The sequence below is a fragment of the Rhinolophus ferrumequinum genome, chromosome 23 (genome assembly GCF_004115265.2).
Source record: "Rhinolophus ferrumequinum isolate MPI-CBG mRhiFer1 chromosome 23, mRhiFer1_v1.p, whole genome shotgun sequence".
NCBI lineage: Eukaryota > Metazoa > Chordata > Mammalia > Chiroptera > Rhinolophidae > Rhinolophus > Rhinolophus ferrumequinum.
The window spans coordinates 31,016,780-31,032,859 of NC_046306.1; the positions used below are offsets into that span (position 1 = coordinate 31,016,780).

At 39.7% G+C, this 16,080-nt stretch overlaps 1 protein-coding gene across 2 annotated transcripts in view; it reads left to right on the top strand.

Annotated features, from left to right (window-relative positions):
* SNAP25 (synaptosome associated protein 25) overlaps positions 1-13,398 on the top strand; it is an 80,167-nt gene extending 66,769 nt beyond the window's left edge. The window contains exons 5-8 of one of the 2 annotated variants that reach the window (XM_033094651.1): positions 271-388; positions 4,306-4,431; positions 6,880-7,024; positions 12,110-13,398. In XM_033094651.1, the coding sequence (XP_032950542.1) occupies positions 271-388; positions 4,306-4,431; positions 6,880-7,024; positions 12,110-12,178 (458 nt within the window). In that variant the 3' untranslated portion in view covers positions 12,179-13,398. Of the gene's footprint in view, positions 1-270; positions 389-551; positions 670-4,305; positions 4,432-6,879; positions 7,025-12,109 lie in introns of both variants that reach the window. The other variant, XM_033094650.1, reaches the window with a different exon arrangement.
* Positions 13,399-16,080: the final 2,682 nt, after the last annotated feature.

A 16,080-nucleotide genomic window follows, 5' to 3' on the forward strand; every position in this document is an offset into this window, starting at 1 on the left:
TTCCTGGACAGTCAGCATCAAACAGCTGACTACCTCCCCCATCCCATCTTGTCTGAGTTACAAACGATTTTGAGCATTGTTTTTGTTCATTTCCTTCTACCCATGCCTGGGTAGGGCAGCAGAAGCAGTTCTACAGCAATGCATCCTCTTGGACAATGCATTGTAATACCTCTTTCCCTTTCAAATTCCGTTTCACATAGTCATTTCTCATGTTCTGTTGGAAACCCAAAAAAAATTCATTCCACACTGTCATCCCTTTGTCCTAACCAGAACAACTCGATCGTGTCGAAGAAGGCATGAACCATATCAACCAAGACATGAAGGAGGCCGAGAAAAATTTAAAAGATTTAGGGAAATGCTGTGGCCTTTTCATATGTCCTTGTAACAAGTAGGTACTGGGTACCAGCTCTAATCTGTGGCGTCCAGTTTTCTTTCTTTCTTTTTTCTTTCTTTTTTAATGTCAAAGTGAATGTCTGAAGTTTTGTCTTTTTTTTCTTTGTCCTTTTTCATCTGCTTCATTCTGTGGGGATAAAATACTTGTGTTTAATCAGAACAACTGGAACGCATTGAGGAAGGGATGGACCAAATCAATAAGGACATGAAAGAAGCAGAAAAGAATTTGACGGACCTAGGAAAATTCTGCGGGCTTTGTGTGTGTCCCTGTAACAAGTAGGTGCTGCCTGCCTGCCTGAAGCTTTGGTTTCCCAAGGCCCATCTCCAAGCCTTGACAAGCTCATTCCTGCCAGGCACAAAGGCAGGATGAGCATGTGGCATGCAGAACAGATCAATACCGTCTCCAGTGCATTCATCTCATAGCATAGATGATATTAGTGGGAGTTACTGTTGATGCAGTAAAAATCAGGCATACTACAGTGAAAGCTTCACTGTCAGCAACTTTTACTGATGAACGTTTCAACATTTTCCAGAAAGTGTACCTCAAGACAGACACTAGCCTCAAGAAAGAGGCACCCAATGCATTTTATTTTCTCCCAACCCCAAAGGCCAAAATTGCAGATATAGAAAAGACGGGGGAGGGTAAGTTTGGAAGATGAGAAACACATACATCAAGGTTTGATGTTTCAGAAGCAAAACAGACAAGTAATTTGGCCCAAGTAAGCATTCTGTATGTTAGAGAGTATGACAGTGATTCAGCCTTTCAACTGCCAGCCAGTTGCCAAATCTGATCAGCGATTAGATAATTGATGCCACAGCTGCAGCCAATGCAGAGGTGATGAGTCCTTCAGCAAGAAGTGCTCAAGACCTCCCCAAATCGGGCCTCTCAAATTCTTCCTCTTGGAAGATCTACCTGTACACTGGCCGAAATGTTGAAATGTGTAGGTTTTGCATGCACGACATCACAAAACATTCAACTGTCCTAAAGGTCCTGCAACGCTTTTTTGGAATGTAGCAGAAATGTGACATGTGGTTATAAAGGTCTGTAACAGAAGGAACCTGAAAACGAGGGTTCTGGAAGATAGTCTCATTTGACTAGTGGTGAAAAAAAAATGCATGAGTGGGTTTCCCAACATGCATTTGGAAAATTAAACCCCTTACCTGATCTCCCTCACCCCTCTCACTTCCCTTTGAACAGAAGCTTTTCCATAAAAGCTCTCATGATCCTAGCTTTTAGAATAGAAATTGATGTCATTTCTAGCTGATTATGTGACCATTCACATCCTTTAAACTTTGAGGCTGATTTAAAATATCCCACTTCCTGTTTAGGAGGGGAGGGGCTCAATTTACAAATAAATTTAAAACTTTTTTTTTTAAAAGAATGATCTACAGTAAAGTCTGATTAACTGGAATCTAGCTAACTGGAACCCTCAAATATATTTATGTTTTTCCTCCTTTCCACTTTGGGCAAAAAAAGACAAATGAACAAAGGGGGGAGAATCACATCAGAGATTGAAAATGGTTTTCCTTCGAGGGCAATCTGGTAGTTTGCAATCTTTCACTCAGTCTCCATCCTATAACTTTCAGATCTAAGAGGACTAAACAATAAGAGTTGATGTTCCGAGGAAAAGCCATCAGACACATCAAGAGAAACCATAACCAAGGAATGATTTGATCACATTCACTACCATAAGACTCTAAGGCAGGAAGGTGGCTCAAGAACCTCACAGATAGTCAATAATCATCCCTGAAGCAAAATTTTCCTCCATGGCTGACTGTTAATTGAAGTCATCTAATTCACCAAAATGACTCATTGCTAAGCATTCCAGTTAGTCAAGACTTAACTGTATATCCTTCAGTTCCCACTTGCCCCCAAGTGAGATTTCCACCTGTTTTGTGATGATTTCCAACCGATATATTTTCCCCATTCATCAACTGTATGTGGAGGAAGGGTGGAGGCAAGCCCCCCTGGGATGGATTCTCATGTTCTGATGAAATGATGGCCCCTATGAATTCCACGTGTTAGTTGGTACTAATTCCTTATTGCACAAGAGACCCTAACTGAGCTTCAAAGCTTGACCGAAGTGTTCCCTATTGTGTGTGAATAATGCTGTAAAAACCATGTGTCACAACGCAGTGGCTGGTGGTGCCCTGGACTCTCGGGGGGCTTCGCCCTGTCTCGGCATGTTTCAAAGGATTATGATAGATGTACGGCAGTTATGTGAGTCTATGTGCAACATTGTGGGTGCAGTGATTCGCCTTCTTTCAGAAACGCAAACTTTCCTACCCCTTGACTTTGCCAAAGATGGTATGCCAGACATTTACATAGCAGAAAACATCACAAGGTCCATATAACTTCTATCACTGTGAGGTGGGAGGGGATGGGGAATTGGAAAAAAAACAAAGCCAGACTCTAGGCTCTATTAAATTAGTTTTTGGATCCTGTCCCACTGAGGGGACCCATGGCTCTTTAGTGCAGTAAATTCTGACTACTGTAAGGGCTGTGGCATTATACACTAGACTGTGGGAGTCACTGAGATTCCATTTATTCAGTTTTCTAATTTGTCTCCGGGGTAGTTTGATCCCCAATCTGTAAATATTAATGTTAGAGCCAGTTTTAATAGATGGCTGTGGTTCTCTAGTGAAAGTAAAAAATGGGTTAAATTCTGGTATCTTATAATAGAAAATGTAAACATGGGACCAAAAGAAGTTCTCTTGTTTTTGGACTAAAAAGCGTGTGGTTTCTACTATGCAAAGAACCTAAAAACATCTTTGATTGCTTTAAATTACAACACACCCACCAAAATATGCTGCACGTGTTTCTATTGGGCACAACAGGTATGCCTGGATTTTAAGTTTGTCTCCAAGGCAGCTCAGTGAAATACGGCCCATGGAGACCACACCAGTTCCAGACCTCTCTCCCCCTACTACGTCCCAGGATAGTTTGAAGTAGGAGTTTATAATCACTCCCACCCTGCCCTTGAGCCCGACAAAGAAGCTATTGAAACTGCGTTTCAAATCCTCATGAAGGCTATTACTGTCCTGCTAGTGCCTTTTTTCGAGAATGGTCAACTTCTGGAGTAGTTTGGCTTAAATGAGAATGCTTCACTTTCTACTCATGCCTGTAGCTGGTGCATGAAGAAGACGTAGAGGGATTTCCCTTTTTGGTGCTAGATGGCTTGTTCTCTCTTCTATTTTCCTGCATTCATTTCACTATGCCTCTTTTACTTTTTGTCTCTGTGGACAAAGGTTTGTACATCAACTCTGGATGTATGGTGACTGTTTGGAAGTACCGATATATTATCTAATTCAAATCACCTTAGAGGCAACTCAAAGACCATCACTCTTGGCCAACCACCAATCCTTTAGGTCCTTCACGCAGAGTTGGAATGGTTAATTCCACACACGCATTGAGAGAAACAATTAAATATGGAATCTTTGCATGATGGTGTGTAAAATCTTGGTCAAGTATGTTTTTCTTGATGACAGTGTGTTGCTGTGGTGTGATGTACACACTCTACTTGGCAGTCTTGTTTTGTGTCTGTCTGCCAGTATGTTTTTCTCTGTGTTTTGTGTCTCAAAATCTAACCATGTCATTGAAATAGAACCAGCTACCTTAATCCTCGTCTTAAATCCCACTAAACCACAAAAATAAACCAAAACAAGAACAAAATGTGGGCAAAGGTTACAGTCTGGACAATTGCAATTGAATTGATTGGAAATGAAATGCTGAGTAGCTGAGGCATGGTGGTGGCCAACTGTTTGTGTCCAGATTATGATATATCGGTATTCTCTAATGCCTCAAATTAAAACTCATTTGCTTGGTTCAGTTCTTGGCTTGAAGAGATAACCATTGCTGTGAGCTTGATGCTCCACCCCCTGGTCTTGTCACTCACCCTCTTTTTTGCATAGGCTTAAATCAAGTGATGCTTACAAAAAAGCCTGGGGCAATAATCAGGATGGAGTGGTGGCCAGCCAGCCTGCTCGTGTGGTGGACGAACGGGAGCAGATGGCCATCAGTGGTGGCTTCATCCGCAGGTGAGCCTTGTGCAGCCCGCACTGTAGCAGTTGTCTATTTTTAGTAACAACCCCAAACGGAGTGGTTCCTAAAACAACACCCATTTTATTACTTATGAATCTGTTTGTTGGCTTGGACAGCTCTTCTAAGAGCCTCTCCTGGGCTCATTCATTACATACAATTGGGTGTGGGATAATCCAAAATGGCCTCACTCGTTTATCTGGAGCTGTCAACATTTGCTGGGGTTGGTTAAGGCTTTCAGCAGAGTGCCTCTACAGCCTCATGTAGCCTCTCCAAAAGGATAGCTCAGGTTTCTCACATTGTGGTGAAAGCATTCCAAGGGGCAAGCGCCAATGCACAAGGACTTTGTGTGTGTCAGCCTTTGTGTTGTGTTTGCCAAAGTTTCATCAAACAAAGTCACATGACCACATCTAGGGTCAGTGCAGCAGCTAACAGGCATCACATTCCATGCGTTTAGTTGAACAGAACTTATTAAAGAGATTGTTTACAGAAGTGTGGGCAGGGTTAATAACAAACACTGGTAAAGCACTTATGGACTAGCAATAGCAGGAAGAATCCTGACGGGACAGGAGAGAGCTGCTACCGGAACCTGACAATAGTTCTGGCTGTGGGCAGGGGCTGTAGGCAGAGAAATGCAGCCACTGCCGAAACTAGCAGGAAAAGAAAAAGGAAATAAATGTCTCACTCCTCTTGCCCTCCAGTCTCTCAGTGGCCACTGGCTAAAACCCACTGGAAAACAGCGGGTGAGAAAATCTGGTTGACACAGTTGTAGAGAGGTCAGCTTCTTGGGGAAGAGAGCAAAAATCAGAGAACGGATCTGGGGGTACAAATACAGAACACTGAGCATACCTGGATTCTTATTAATCATTTTCTTTCAGAGCTAGAGGAAAAGCCAACTTAAATATCTATTTTTAAAAATCTCAAATTACACAGATCTGCCAATTCAGAACTCAGCTTTTAGGAGACCAGAAAACAGAATAATAGGAACAAATATTCGTGTTGTTGAAAAGAACAAAAACTCATAAGCTACTATACCAAGACCGAACAGCGAGTAGGGTAGCTGTTTGTACAACTATCTATACCCAGGCCACTGTAGCTGACGTTGCCAACCAATAACCCGGATTCAAGTGATGGGTCACTGTTACTTAGGTATAAGGTTTAGATATCTACCTAGAATCTCACAGATGACAATTCTAGTCCTGTTTCTATCTGCTCTCAGGGAAACGAGACCAGGGGATCTGAATCCTGGCTGTACATTAGAATGGCCCGAGGGGATGTTTTCTTTTTTTTAATACCAGTGCCTGGACCTAATCCACACCTATTGAATCAGAATCTCTAGAAGTGGGACCCAGGCATGTGAGGTTTTTAAAGCTCCTCAGGTGATTCCAATATGCAATCAGGACTGAGAACCATGGAACCAGAAATAGGCCTTAGCTGTTGATCATTTAAATAAGCTTCTGTACATTAGGAAGTTCCCCCTTTAACTTTCTCTGACTGGACTGCTTTGAAAACCTTATCGGGCAAGTCTGCACTGGGAGTTACCATGGGGGAAGGATTTTAACCCCTCTGAACATTTTTAGCACATCGCAGCCTGCAGTGGGAAAATGGTAATTAGCCAGAACATTCTGGAATAAGTACCTACTGTTTGCAATAAAGAGTTACTGTCTTCTTAACCTTCAAGCTGAGCTGTGGAAAAAAGTGGTAAGATGGTAAGGTACTTTGAGAGCCAGCTCCTTTCTACCCACTCAAATTGGAACAATAACTTTTATCACAGATTTTTTTCCTTCATTCACTATGCCACCAAAAATCCCGTAGCATTGAAATCTGAGCAAATAAAAATCATCTTGAACAAATAGTTCCCTTTGGAGTTCTTGGAAGCAAGAGGGATTAAGGGGCAGAGTGTAATTATTATTACTCTCCTCATTGATGTTGGTCCCAAATGGGAAAGGAGATGAGCAGAGAAATTCTCTGACTGAGCACATGAACTTTTTCTTTCAATCTGAATTTGACTCTTGGAGATGTTGGTTGACATTTCAGAAAGAAAAATACACTTTCTAACCAGTACCATCTTCGTTCTCTGACCTGGAATCCTCCCAACTAAAATAATTTTATCCTTAAAAATGAAAATTGGAGTAAACATTTGAAGGGAGAAAAATGATGTGCTGGTTGAAGTGAGAGAAGTAGATAAACTATTTAACATGTCTTCTTTAAAAATAGGAATTCAAGGTTTCGAAAATGCAGTTTTAAAAATTATTATAAAATAAATAAAATAAACAAAAATTATTTTCTAATGTATGAAAGCTAAATCGTGTTCTCATATTGAGTGGAGATTATAGATGGATAGGATTGATACCTATCGGTCTATGGATTTTTTTCTAAATTTGAGGTCCTGGATAATTGCATTATTTCTCAGCCTTTATCCACTAAAAGTTGCTCTTTGACACCAGGGTAACAAATGATGCCCGAGAAAATGAAATGGATGAAAACCTGGAGCAGGTCAGCGGCATCATTGGAAACCTTCGTCACATGGCTCTGGATATGGGCAATGAGATTGATACACAGAATCGCCAGATCGACAGGATCATGGAGAAGGTGAGCATGTGGCTAGTTGGCAAGTTTCCATTGCTCATCACTTCTTCTGAAATAGCCACTGAGAAAGCATGAAGGGCATGAGACTCTCAAACTGCGACATTGGATTCAGGCCCGCTGGTAGATGGAAATTTTCTCCTTAATTTTCCAAGACAAAAATTTAGCAACAGATAAATAAAGAAGAGGGTAGAATTTAATCTAGCAGCTATTCCTCCGAGGTACTTCTATTTCAGGCATTGTGCTAGGCGCCACAGGATCTATAAAGAGGAGACGATACCGTTCCCACTGCCAAGAAACTCACAGCCGAGGGGAGGCAGTTAGCCTCCAGATGAATTCGCTACCACAGAAAATGTAATTCACCAAGAAAGCCACACGTAAAATGCTAAGTAATTTAGATGAGGCAAGATTTCAAGGGTCAAGGGGTGGGAAAATCTCAAATAAAAAAAGGAGAGTTGAATTTGAACTGAGTCTTGAAAGATGGTTGGGAGCTTGCCAAGTAGATATGGTGTAGGAATAGAATCAGGAAATGGAGGAAAGAATAGTTATTTTAGTTTAGCCAGAAGACGAATATAAGCTTTGATTTTTTAAATGCCAAAGCTTTAATGATAGTTCAAAAAGGCCCAGATTTCATTTCCAGTCCAACAGTGCACATGTCCAGATCTCATAATCTTATGAAATTGAGTTCACACAAGGATACCAGATGTAACTCTAAGACTGATCGCAGAGTGTCAACCATGAGACATACGAAAGAGTGGCGAGAGTAGAATGGGAAGGGGTGGGTTTGGGGGCTCAAGTTAGAAGGGAATAGAAAGAAACACTGGAAAGCTTTTATTAAAAGATTTGGGACACCAAAACCTGATATTCCACACTATACAAGTCTGACATAGTTTCTATGTCCTTGTATTCCATTTCCTCCACAATCAGTAGAGTCCTGAATATTGCTTGTAGTTTTTTTAATGTCCAAATGCCAAAAGGGAGAAATAGAAACATTATAGTTTAGATGGTAATTGTGCATCTATAATTAATTTTAGTTGGCTAATCTTATATTATGCAAGTTTATTCCCTGGCAGATGTTAAAGTTTTGAGCCTGAGACCCTGAATCCTTGTTTAACAATTCATTCTACTTTGGTGAACAGAGAAGGATGCTTTTGAGACCTCTTGAATCATAAGGCTAAATAATCAGTTTCTTGGTACCCAAGCAGTCTCCACTGACTTGAAAAAGGAATGTGTAGACATAAAGGGAACTCTTTGCCCTATTGTGTTCTGTGCACTCTATATTAAAAAGTTCTGGTCGCATAGTATTTTGCCTGATCAATAGTAAGCTACACAAATGGTACTGTTGGTTGGCAAAATGCTTGTGCTTTGCTTACTTTTATAAGTCATGACATGCTTATCGTTGTGAAGAGCCTTTGATATACTAAAGCTTTTAAAGCTGAGCAAATCAATAGATTTTAGAACAATATTGAGAGTTTCAAAAAGCACTGGAGCCAACACAAACTGACCTAACTCATTATGGCCCTGAAAAATGAACTAAGAAATAATTGCTGAACTACCTTCCAACAGAAAAATGATTTGAAAAAACAGGAAGTATTCGCTTTCTATCAATGGACCCAATTTACTCACAGATGTAGGGAGAGAATATAGCTCTAACTCAATTAGAGTTCCAGAAGGAGAAGTTTTACTAAGAGAGAAGGGTCAACCTTTATTGATAGTGTTGGACTTTAACCAAGAAAAAGTGTTCCTGGAAAGGCAAGTGCCATTTTAATTCTGCCACTTTGCATTTCTAGTTTTCTTCTCTAGGAAAAACCTTTTATTTTAGGCCCAATTTACTACAAGGACAAAGACTATGCAGCTCTATGATTTAATCAAAAGTCAAGCAAGTGAATGGGAACTAGCCATTATGGTTTGTATTATCCCTAGAACGCTGAATTACTTAAGGAGTGGGGGAGGGGTCTAGTTGCCTTTGAATAGCTAGCTCCCCCACCCACCCCATAATTATAACCTGGACATGATTTAGTTAGAGCCCATTTCAACCCAGCGTTGCCCTCAAATGATACATGTTACATGAGTTTCACAGTTATTAATAGACTTCCACCTACTCATGTATGTTCTCCCTTCTGATAATTGAAAATGGGGTGCAAAGGTCTCCCACATACATAAGATTAAATTAAAATCACACAGTAGTAGTAAAGAGAATTTTCTGATGTTTCTCCCATATTTTCTCATGACCCCAACAACAACCTTTACCCAATTCCATCAATCATGATCCTTTCTCATCACTTGGATTAATAGTGAAGTTTTGGGAGTCCAAAACAATGTAATTTTCAATATATCCCCATATTGCCAAAAAAATTACTTTGCCTATTTAAAAGCCTTGCTTTCTAATAGAGGGTGTATAGATAGATAGATAGATAGATAGATAGATAGATATAGAAATATACAATCTCTAAGGTTAAAAAGGTACAATTCTTTCAGAAAACTACAAAAATGGGTTAAGTTTATATCAGATGCTTTATGGGAACTGTTGCTAAGGAAAGAAGTTAATGATGTTCAAACTTCTATTTAAAGTTGTAAGTGGTAGATGCCACACACACATTGAAATACAGTGAGGCTGAAGCTTTAGCATTTCTCAAATTCTCCTATCAATGAGGAAATATGGCATTTGAAAACTAATATCTCGGGTCCAACAGGGCTTTCCTGCTCACCAGCTTCATAACCTGTTTTCCTCATTGAAAGATAATAAAAGGACAATTCAAACTTGGGGTCAAAATGGGAAGCCATGTGGATTAATTAGCCTCCACTTCTGGAAGTCTGAGCTGCAGCCTAAAAGCTACCTACCTGCCATGGTCTGAAGCTGAGGAGATTTCCAGAGTGTTCAGAAGGGTGGGCTAAACAGCTCCTTCTAACTCTCTTACTGGCTCTCCAGTGGGCACCCTGGTTTTCATACAAGGGCAAATCATGTAGGATATCTTAGATATGTCAGCAAGTTTAGGATCCTCTAAATAGAAATATGAACACTGGGATGGGTTACATTCTATAAATAAGTTCTAGAGTATATAAATAGAAGGAACACAGGGGCATTCTCCAAATGCAAAATAGACATCTAAAAGGAGATTATCTCAGGATATTTTTCTAAAAGTTACTACTTCTGTTATATGTATAATAAAGATGTGATACCTTTTTGTGTCAGGCAGGTATTGTTGTATGGGCTAGAATTTTGATATGCTTCAGAAAGAATTTAGGTGGAAATCACAGATGCTCGTTGCACACAGGCCTGTACCAGCTCCTCCCAGATCCTTTGAAGATATCCAAAGAGTAACCTCATGCTCAGCTTCAAAATATCCTCTTGCACCACCATGTGAAGCCTCACCAGTCCCTTCTTAATGCACCAGGTCCTGGAACATTTGCCCATTTTTTCAAATGGATGATTTTTCTCATTTGAGCTTTTCTCAGAGTTCAGTCTGGAGAAATCACATAATTTAAACTGCAGGAACATTTCACATTGGACTGAGCCCAAAATTATCCTTTGCACCAAAGTGTCATTATTTCTGATAGGCTTTGTATCTGAAGAAGGAAGATTTAAGAGCCAAGTAAAACTGGGGAGAATACCATTTTCCAAATTAGGAACCTAAAGTCAAAAATATGAGTGTATAAATCTAAATAATCAAGGAAAATTAATGCTCTCTCTTACTTGTTTTGAAAGTCAACTCTTCATAATCCAAACAGATGGTAGGGAACGATTGCCAGATAATTCAGAGTTATGAATAATCTAGAAATATTTCTATTTTAACTTGGCAAACTTCTATTTGAATATGGATAACCTGTAGTGTCCTGGGCATTCACAATTAAACTGAATAAAGAAGACCCAACTTGATAGAGATTGCCACCGCCGAGCACAGTAGTACATACAATATCAGTAATCACTGAGTAAATAGTGGTTGATAGAAAAATGTTCTGTTTTCCTAGAATCTTTATTTTTGCCTCTACTTGCTGACTCATATATTTCTCAGGTGTTAGGAATATTTCATTTTCTGGGTTCAAAGGACTATCTTGGTAGCAGCCCTGGGTTTCATGCTGCATATGCAGCAGAAGGCAACTCAAGCAATAAGGAAATCAATCAAGGCACAAAATTATGATAAATGTACCTGTGTTAAAACAAGTCAGCTATCAGACTCATAGAAGTAAGTCTTCAGAAACGGGGCTTAAAAATTATTAAGCATCCTGAAAGCAAGCCAAGTTTTCACCCAATAGCTATAATTGCAAGATAAAATATATTGAACACTTACTTTTTGCAAAACATTATTCTAAGCACATTATGTGTATAAACGCATTTCATCCTCACAGCAAACCTAAGAAATAAAATGATTAACATAGCAGTTAGCAGTGTGAACTCTGACTCCAGGTGGCTCGCCTTCTGACCCTGCTGTCTCCATTTATTAGTATGACAACGTTAGACAAATTACCTACATACTCCCTGCTTGGTTTTCTCACTTGGAAAAGGGAACTTATCACAGTATATACCTCATAGTTGATGTCAATCTTGACGTTGCCACAGTTGAATGAGTGGAACATAGTAGACACTCATGTTCATTAGTCATGTGATTGACATTTTGTACTCTTTATTACACCCGCCCCGCCCCCCAGTCTATAGATGAGAAAGCTGAGGTCCCACGATGTTCAGTAATTTACTCAAAGTGACACTACTAATAAGTTATCCATAATTCGAACCCAGCTATACAATGGTAGTAATTCAACTCAATCCAACAGATGCGAATGCCTGCTGTAGAAGTCACTGGGTGTCATTTCAGGAGAGAAAGATAAATAATATAACTCTGTCCTCAAAAGGATGCTCCCTGGGGGAGGTGGGGGAACAGTCATGAGAACCAAGACCAAATTTGTATGATCATGTCAAGTACTGCCATAAGCACTGGTGCTGGAAACACAAAATAAGAGCTGGTCAATTCTGATTGAGGAAGTTTCAAGATGTCTTCACCCAAGAGAGAGCATTTGAACTGGACACACAAGGAGGAATGGAATGTTAATTGATAACCTGAATTCTGTTGTGTTTTTTTCCCCCCCTTTTACTAGGCTGATTCCAACAAAACCAGAATCGATGAGGCCAACCAACGCGCAACAAAGATGCTGGGGAGTGGTTAAATGTGCCCGCCTCTGTTCTCTTCCAAATGCTGTCAGACAAGACGGCACCTTCATGCTTTTCTCATGGTATTACCCAGTAGGTCTGCACACATACACCCATCAGTCTACCCCCATTGTGAATGTTGTCTTGTGTCACCCATCAGCTTCCCAAAACTCTTATGTGTCTTTTGTTCTGTCCGGGTCTCTTTCTTTCCAACGGTTGTATATAGTGGTCATTTGGTGGCTCTAACTTCCTACGTAAGATGTCTTGGGTTCATTGTTACTTTTCTCTCCTCAGTGGCGTTTGCTGAATGACAACAACTTAGGAATGCTCCATGTGCTGTTGATTCTTTCAATACACAGTATTGTTCTTGTAAAACTGTGACATTCCACAGAGCTACTGCCACGGTCCTTTCTTTGGGTGTCAGGCTCTGAAACTCAAAATTTGTTGTTTTTGGTTCCTCATGGCTATCATCTGTCTTTATGATTTTATGATTAGACAATGTGGAATTACATAACAGGCATTGCACTAAAAGTGATGTGGTTTATGCATTTATGCATGAGAACTAAATAGATTTTTAGATTCCTACTTAAACAAAATCTTTCCATGACAGTAGCATACTGATGAGAAAACACACATACATGCAACAGCAACAACAAAGCATGCTCAGTATTGAGACACTGTCGAGATTAAGTTATACCAGCAAAACTGCAGTAGTGTCACTTTCTTTCTGTCAATATATAGACTTATTAACCATAATCATCCTTTTTTAAAAAAAAAAGAAAAAGAATTTTAAATAAAGATGGATTTAACACACTCACCATTTAATCATTTCCAGCAAAATAAACGTTTTGCTGAAATTATGTCAAATGGATGTAATATAGGGTTTGTTTGCTGCTTTGGAAGGCTATGTTTTGGAGAAAGCAATCTTGCTGTGAAACAGTGTGCAGATGTAAATTTTGTAAGGCTGACTCTTATTAATCACCACTTCCCCTGTGGTTTGTTATCAGTACAATTCTCTGTTGCTTAATCTAGAGCTATGCACACCAAATTGCTGAGATGTTTAGTAGCTGATAAAGAAACCTTTAAAAATAATATAAATGAATGAAATATAGATAAACTGTGAGATAAATATCATTACAGCATGTAATATTAAATTCCTCCTGTTTCCTCTGTCAGTTTGTGAAGTGATTGACATTTTGTAGCTAGTTTAAAATTATTAAAAATTATAGACCCCAAATGTCTGCTTTAGTTTCTTCATGGACCCCGTCTGGTTTTGCACTCACCCAAGAAGAGGAAGTCGGGCTATTCCATCCCATTGCTCCTAAGAGGCCAGTTCTGTGTGCTGAGGACACTATGGGAAAAACAAAGATGTCTCTTTTAGACACGATTCCAATGGCAGTTGAAACTTGGCTTGAGTTTTATAATCTATTTCAGATATACCTGTGTGTAGATTCAGTTTTGGCTATTGGAAGATATATAGTTTTCCGAAAGACATAGGAAAAAAAAAAGGAAAAAGTCTGTGGTCCTCTGACTCTGCCCTACAGAGATTTAGGAATATCAGGTATCAGTCAACTCTTCATCTTCCTTCCTCTCCCCAATATTCCTCCACCAAAACTGAGCCCTCCACAATCACCGCCACTGCTGCCCAAACTTTTTTTAGTAGCTTAATTGACATATCATACAATTCACCCATGTAAAGTATATAATTCAACGGTTTTTAGTATATTCACAATTGTGCGATCGAATTTTAGAATACTTTTATCATCCCCCCAAAAAAACTCCACACTTATTAGCAGTCACTCTCATCTCACTTTCCCCAGCCGTAGGCAGCCACTAATTTCTGTTCTGTCTCTATAGATTTGCCTGTACATTTTATATAAATGGAATTATACAATATATGGTCCTTTCTGTTTGGCTTCTTTTATTTAGCATAAGGTTTTTAAGGTTCATCATGTTGTAGTATATAACAGAGATTCATTCCTTTTTATGGCCAAATAATATCTGTTATATGGAAAGCACATTTTGTTTATCCATTCATCCATTGATGGTCATTTGGATTGTTTTCACTTTTTGGCTATTATGAGTTACACTGCTTTGAACATTCATGTACAAATTTTTGTGTGGACATATGTTTTCAATTCTCTTTACATTACCACTTTTTCCACCATCATAGCCTCTACCACCAATACTTCTACCACCATCACCTGTACCACCATCACCACTGCCTCAACTACCACCACTTTCACCTTTCCACTGTCTGCCATCTCTCCACCATCTTCACTAGCACCTCCACCTTTGTCACTGCTACCTTCCCAATCACCACCATCACCTCCATCACCTCTGCTACCACCACCAACATTGCCTCCACTTCCATCTCCTCCACCATCTTCCCCAACACCACCGTCACCACCATTTCCTTCCTCTCCTCTACGGCCTCCTCTGCCTCTCTCTCCTATCCCATAATACCAATGCAGATTAATTTATCCTGGATGGCCTGGTTGGCTGCCAGGTAATTTCACCAGCAATGTCTATAGATTTGGCGAGAGCAGTTAAAAAGTGAAAACAGTGATGACAAATTCATTCTCAGTAAATGTTTACAGTTCTTGACCCTCTTCCGAAGCCTCAGAATAGGTTCCAAAGGTACCCCAGATGCTCAGGGAAGTTATTCTAAGGACCAACTGTAACATGTTTATTCCTTAAAACTAAGGGAGTAGAGAGGATGCTAGAAGACAGAGAAAGCGAATAAATATACCGCATATGTCAAAGCTGCCAAGGGGCCATGTATGGGACATGTTAGAAAATTCTGTTCCAAACTCCATCTGTTCTCAGTCATGTGAGTGAGTTTCCACGTTGTCTGAGCAATTAAAACCCCACACTGGATGCATGGGAGGATATGGACATTTTGCTTTAAGGTCCATCACATAATTCATTCTGAAGCATATTTCCTTTGATAATTGAGTTTGTCCAGCCTCCACTCTAATGCAGTCAACGCCTTTTGGCTAAAGGAAAACATTCCCCAGGGATGAATCAGCTCTGGATAATGCATCAACTCAGGAAGCACATTAGAAATATAATGATTGGGGTAAGGCGGAACACTGAAAAGGATAAATCTTCTATCTCCCTCATACATGAGCCTTCTACAAAAGACCAGAAGGTTAGAGGTGGTCCTCAGTCCTAGTAACAGAGTCCTTTCCTCTGTCTGCCTCTCCATTTCTCGTTGTGATTATTCTTCCACATCATCGCCCAGCAGTTTTGACCAACTTTCCCCAATATTCATGTCACTGAATTGTCAACAAATCGATGATTACACTGGACATTAAGAGTAAAAGGAAGGAAATTTATACTTTGTGATCACCCAGTACATGTCAGTTGCTGTATTAAGTGCCCTATTTTTGTTGATATTAAATTCTCTTTAAAACTGCAAAATTGGCATTATTATATAATGCCTCATTTTACAGAAGAAGAAATTAATAGTTTATTTGAACAAGCTCTCTCAGCTAATAAAGTGACGTAGGCATGATTCAAACCACATGTGTGAGACTCCAAAGCTATAGAGAGATCTGGAAGATAAATCCAGGATTGTGCCTCTCTCCATTCAACTAGCCAGGAAACTCCAGGAGATATTTTGTTTCACAAAAATCAGCAAAGAAAGTGTACTGGACTTCTTAGCAAATGGTCTTGGTGAACCTGCCTTTCATTCATTTCCTCATTCATTCATGAGCTTCTATGCCAGGCCCTGTTCTGAGTATTGAGAGAAGAGCCGTGGAGGGAAAAACAGGGGAAATTCCCTATATTCATTGAACTCACTACACTCAAGCTGGAGGAAAATAGATAAAGCAGCAAGGAAAATATAAAATATATCAGATGGTAAGTGTCAGAGAAATGTAAAGCAATGAAGCGGGGGACAGAATGCAGGAGA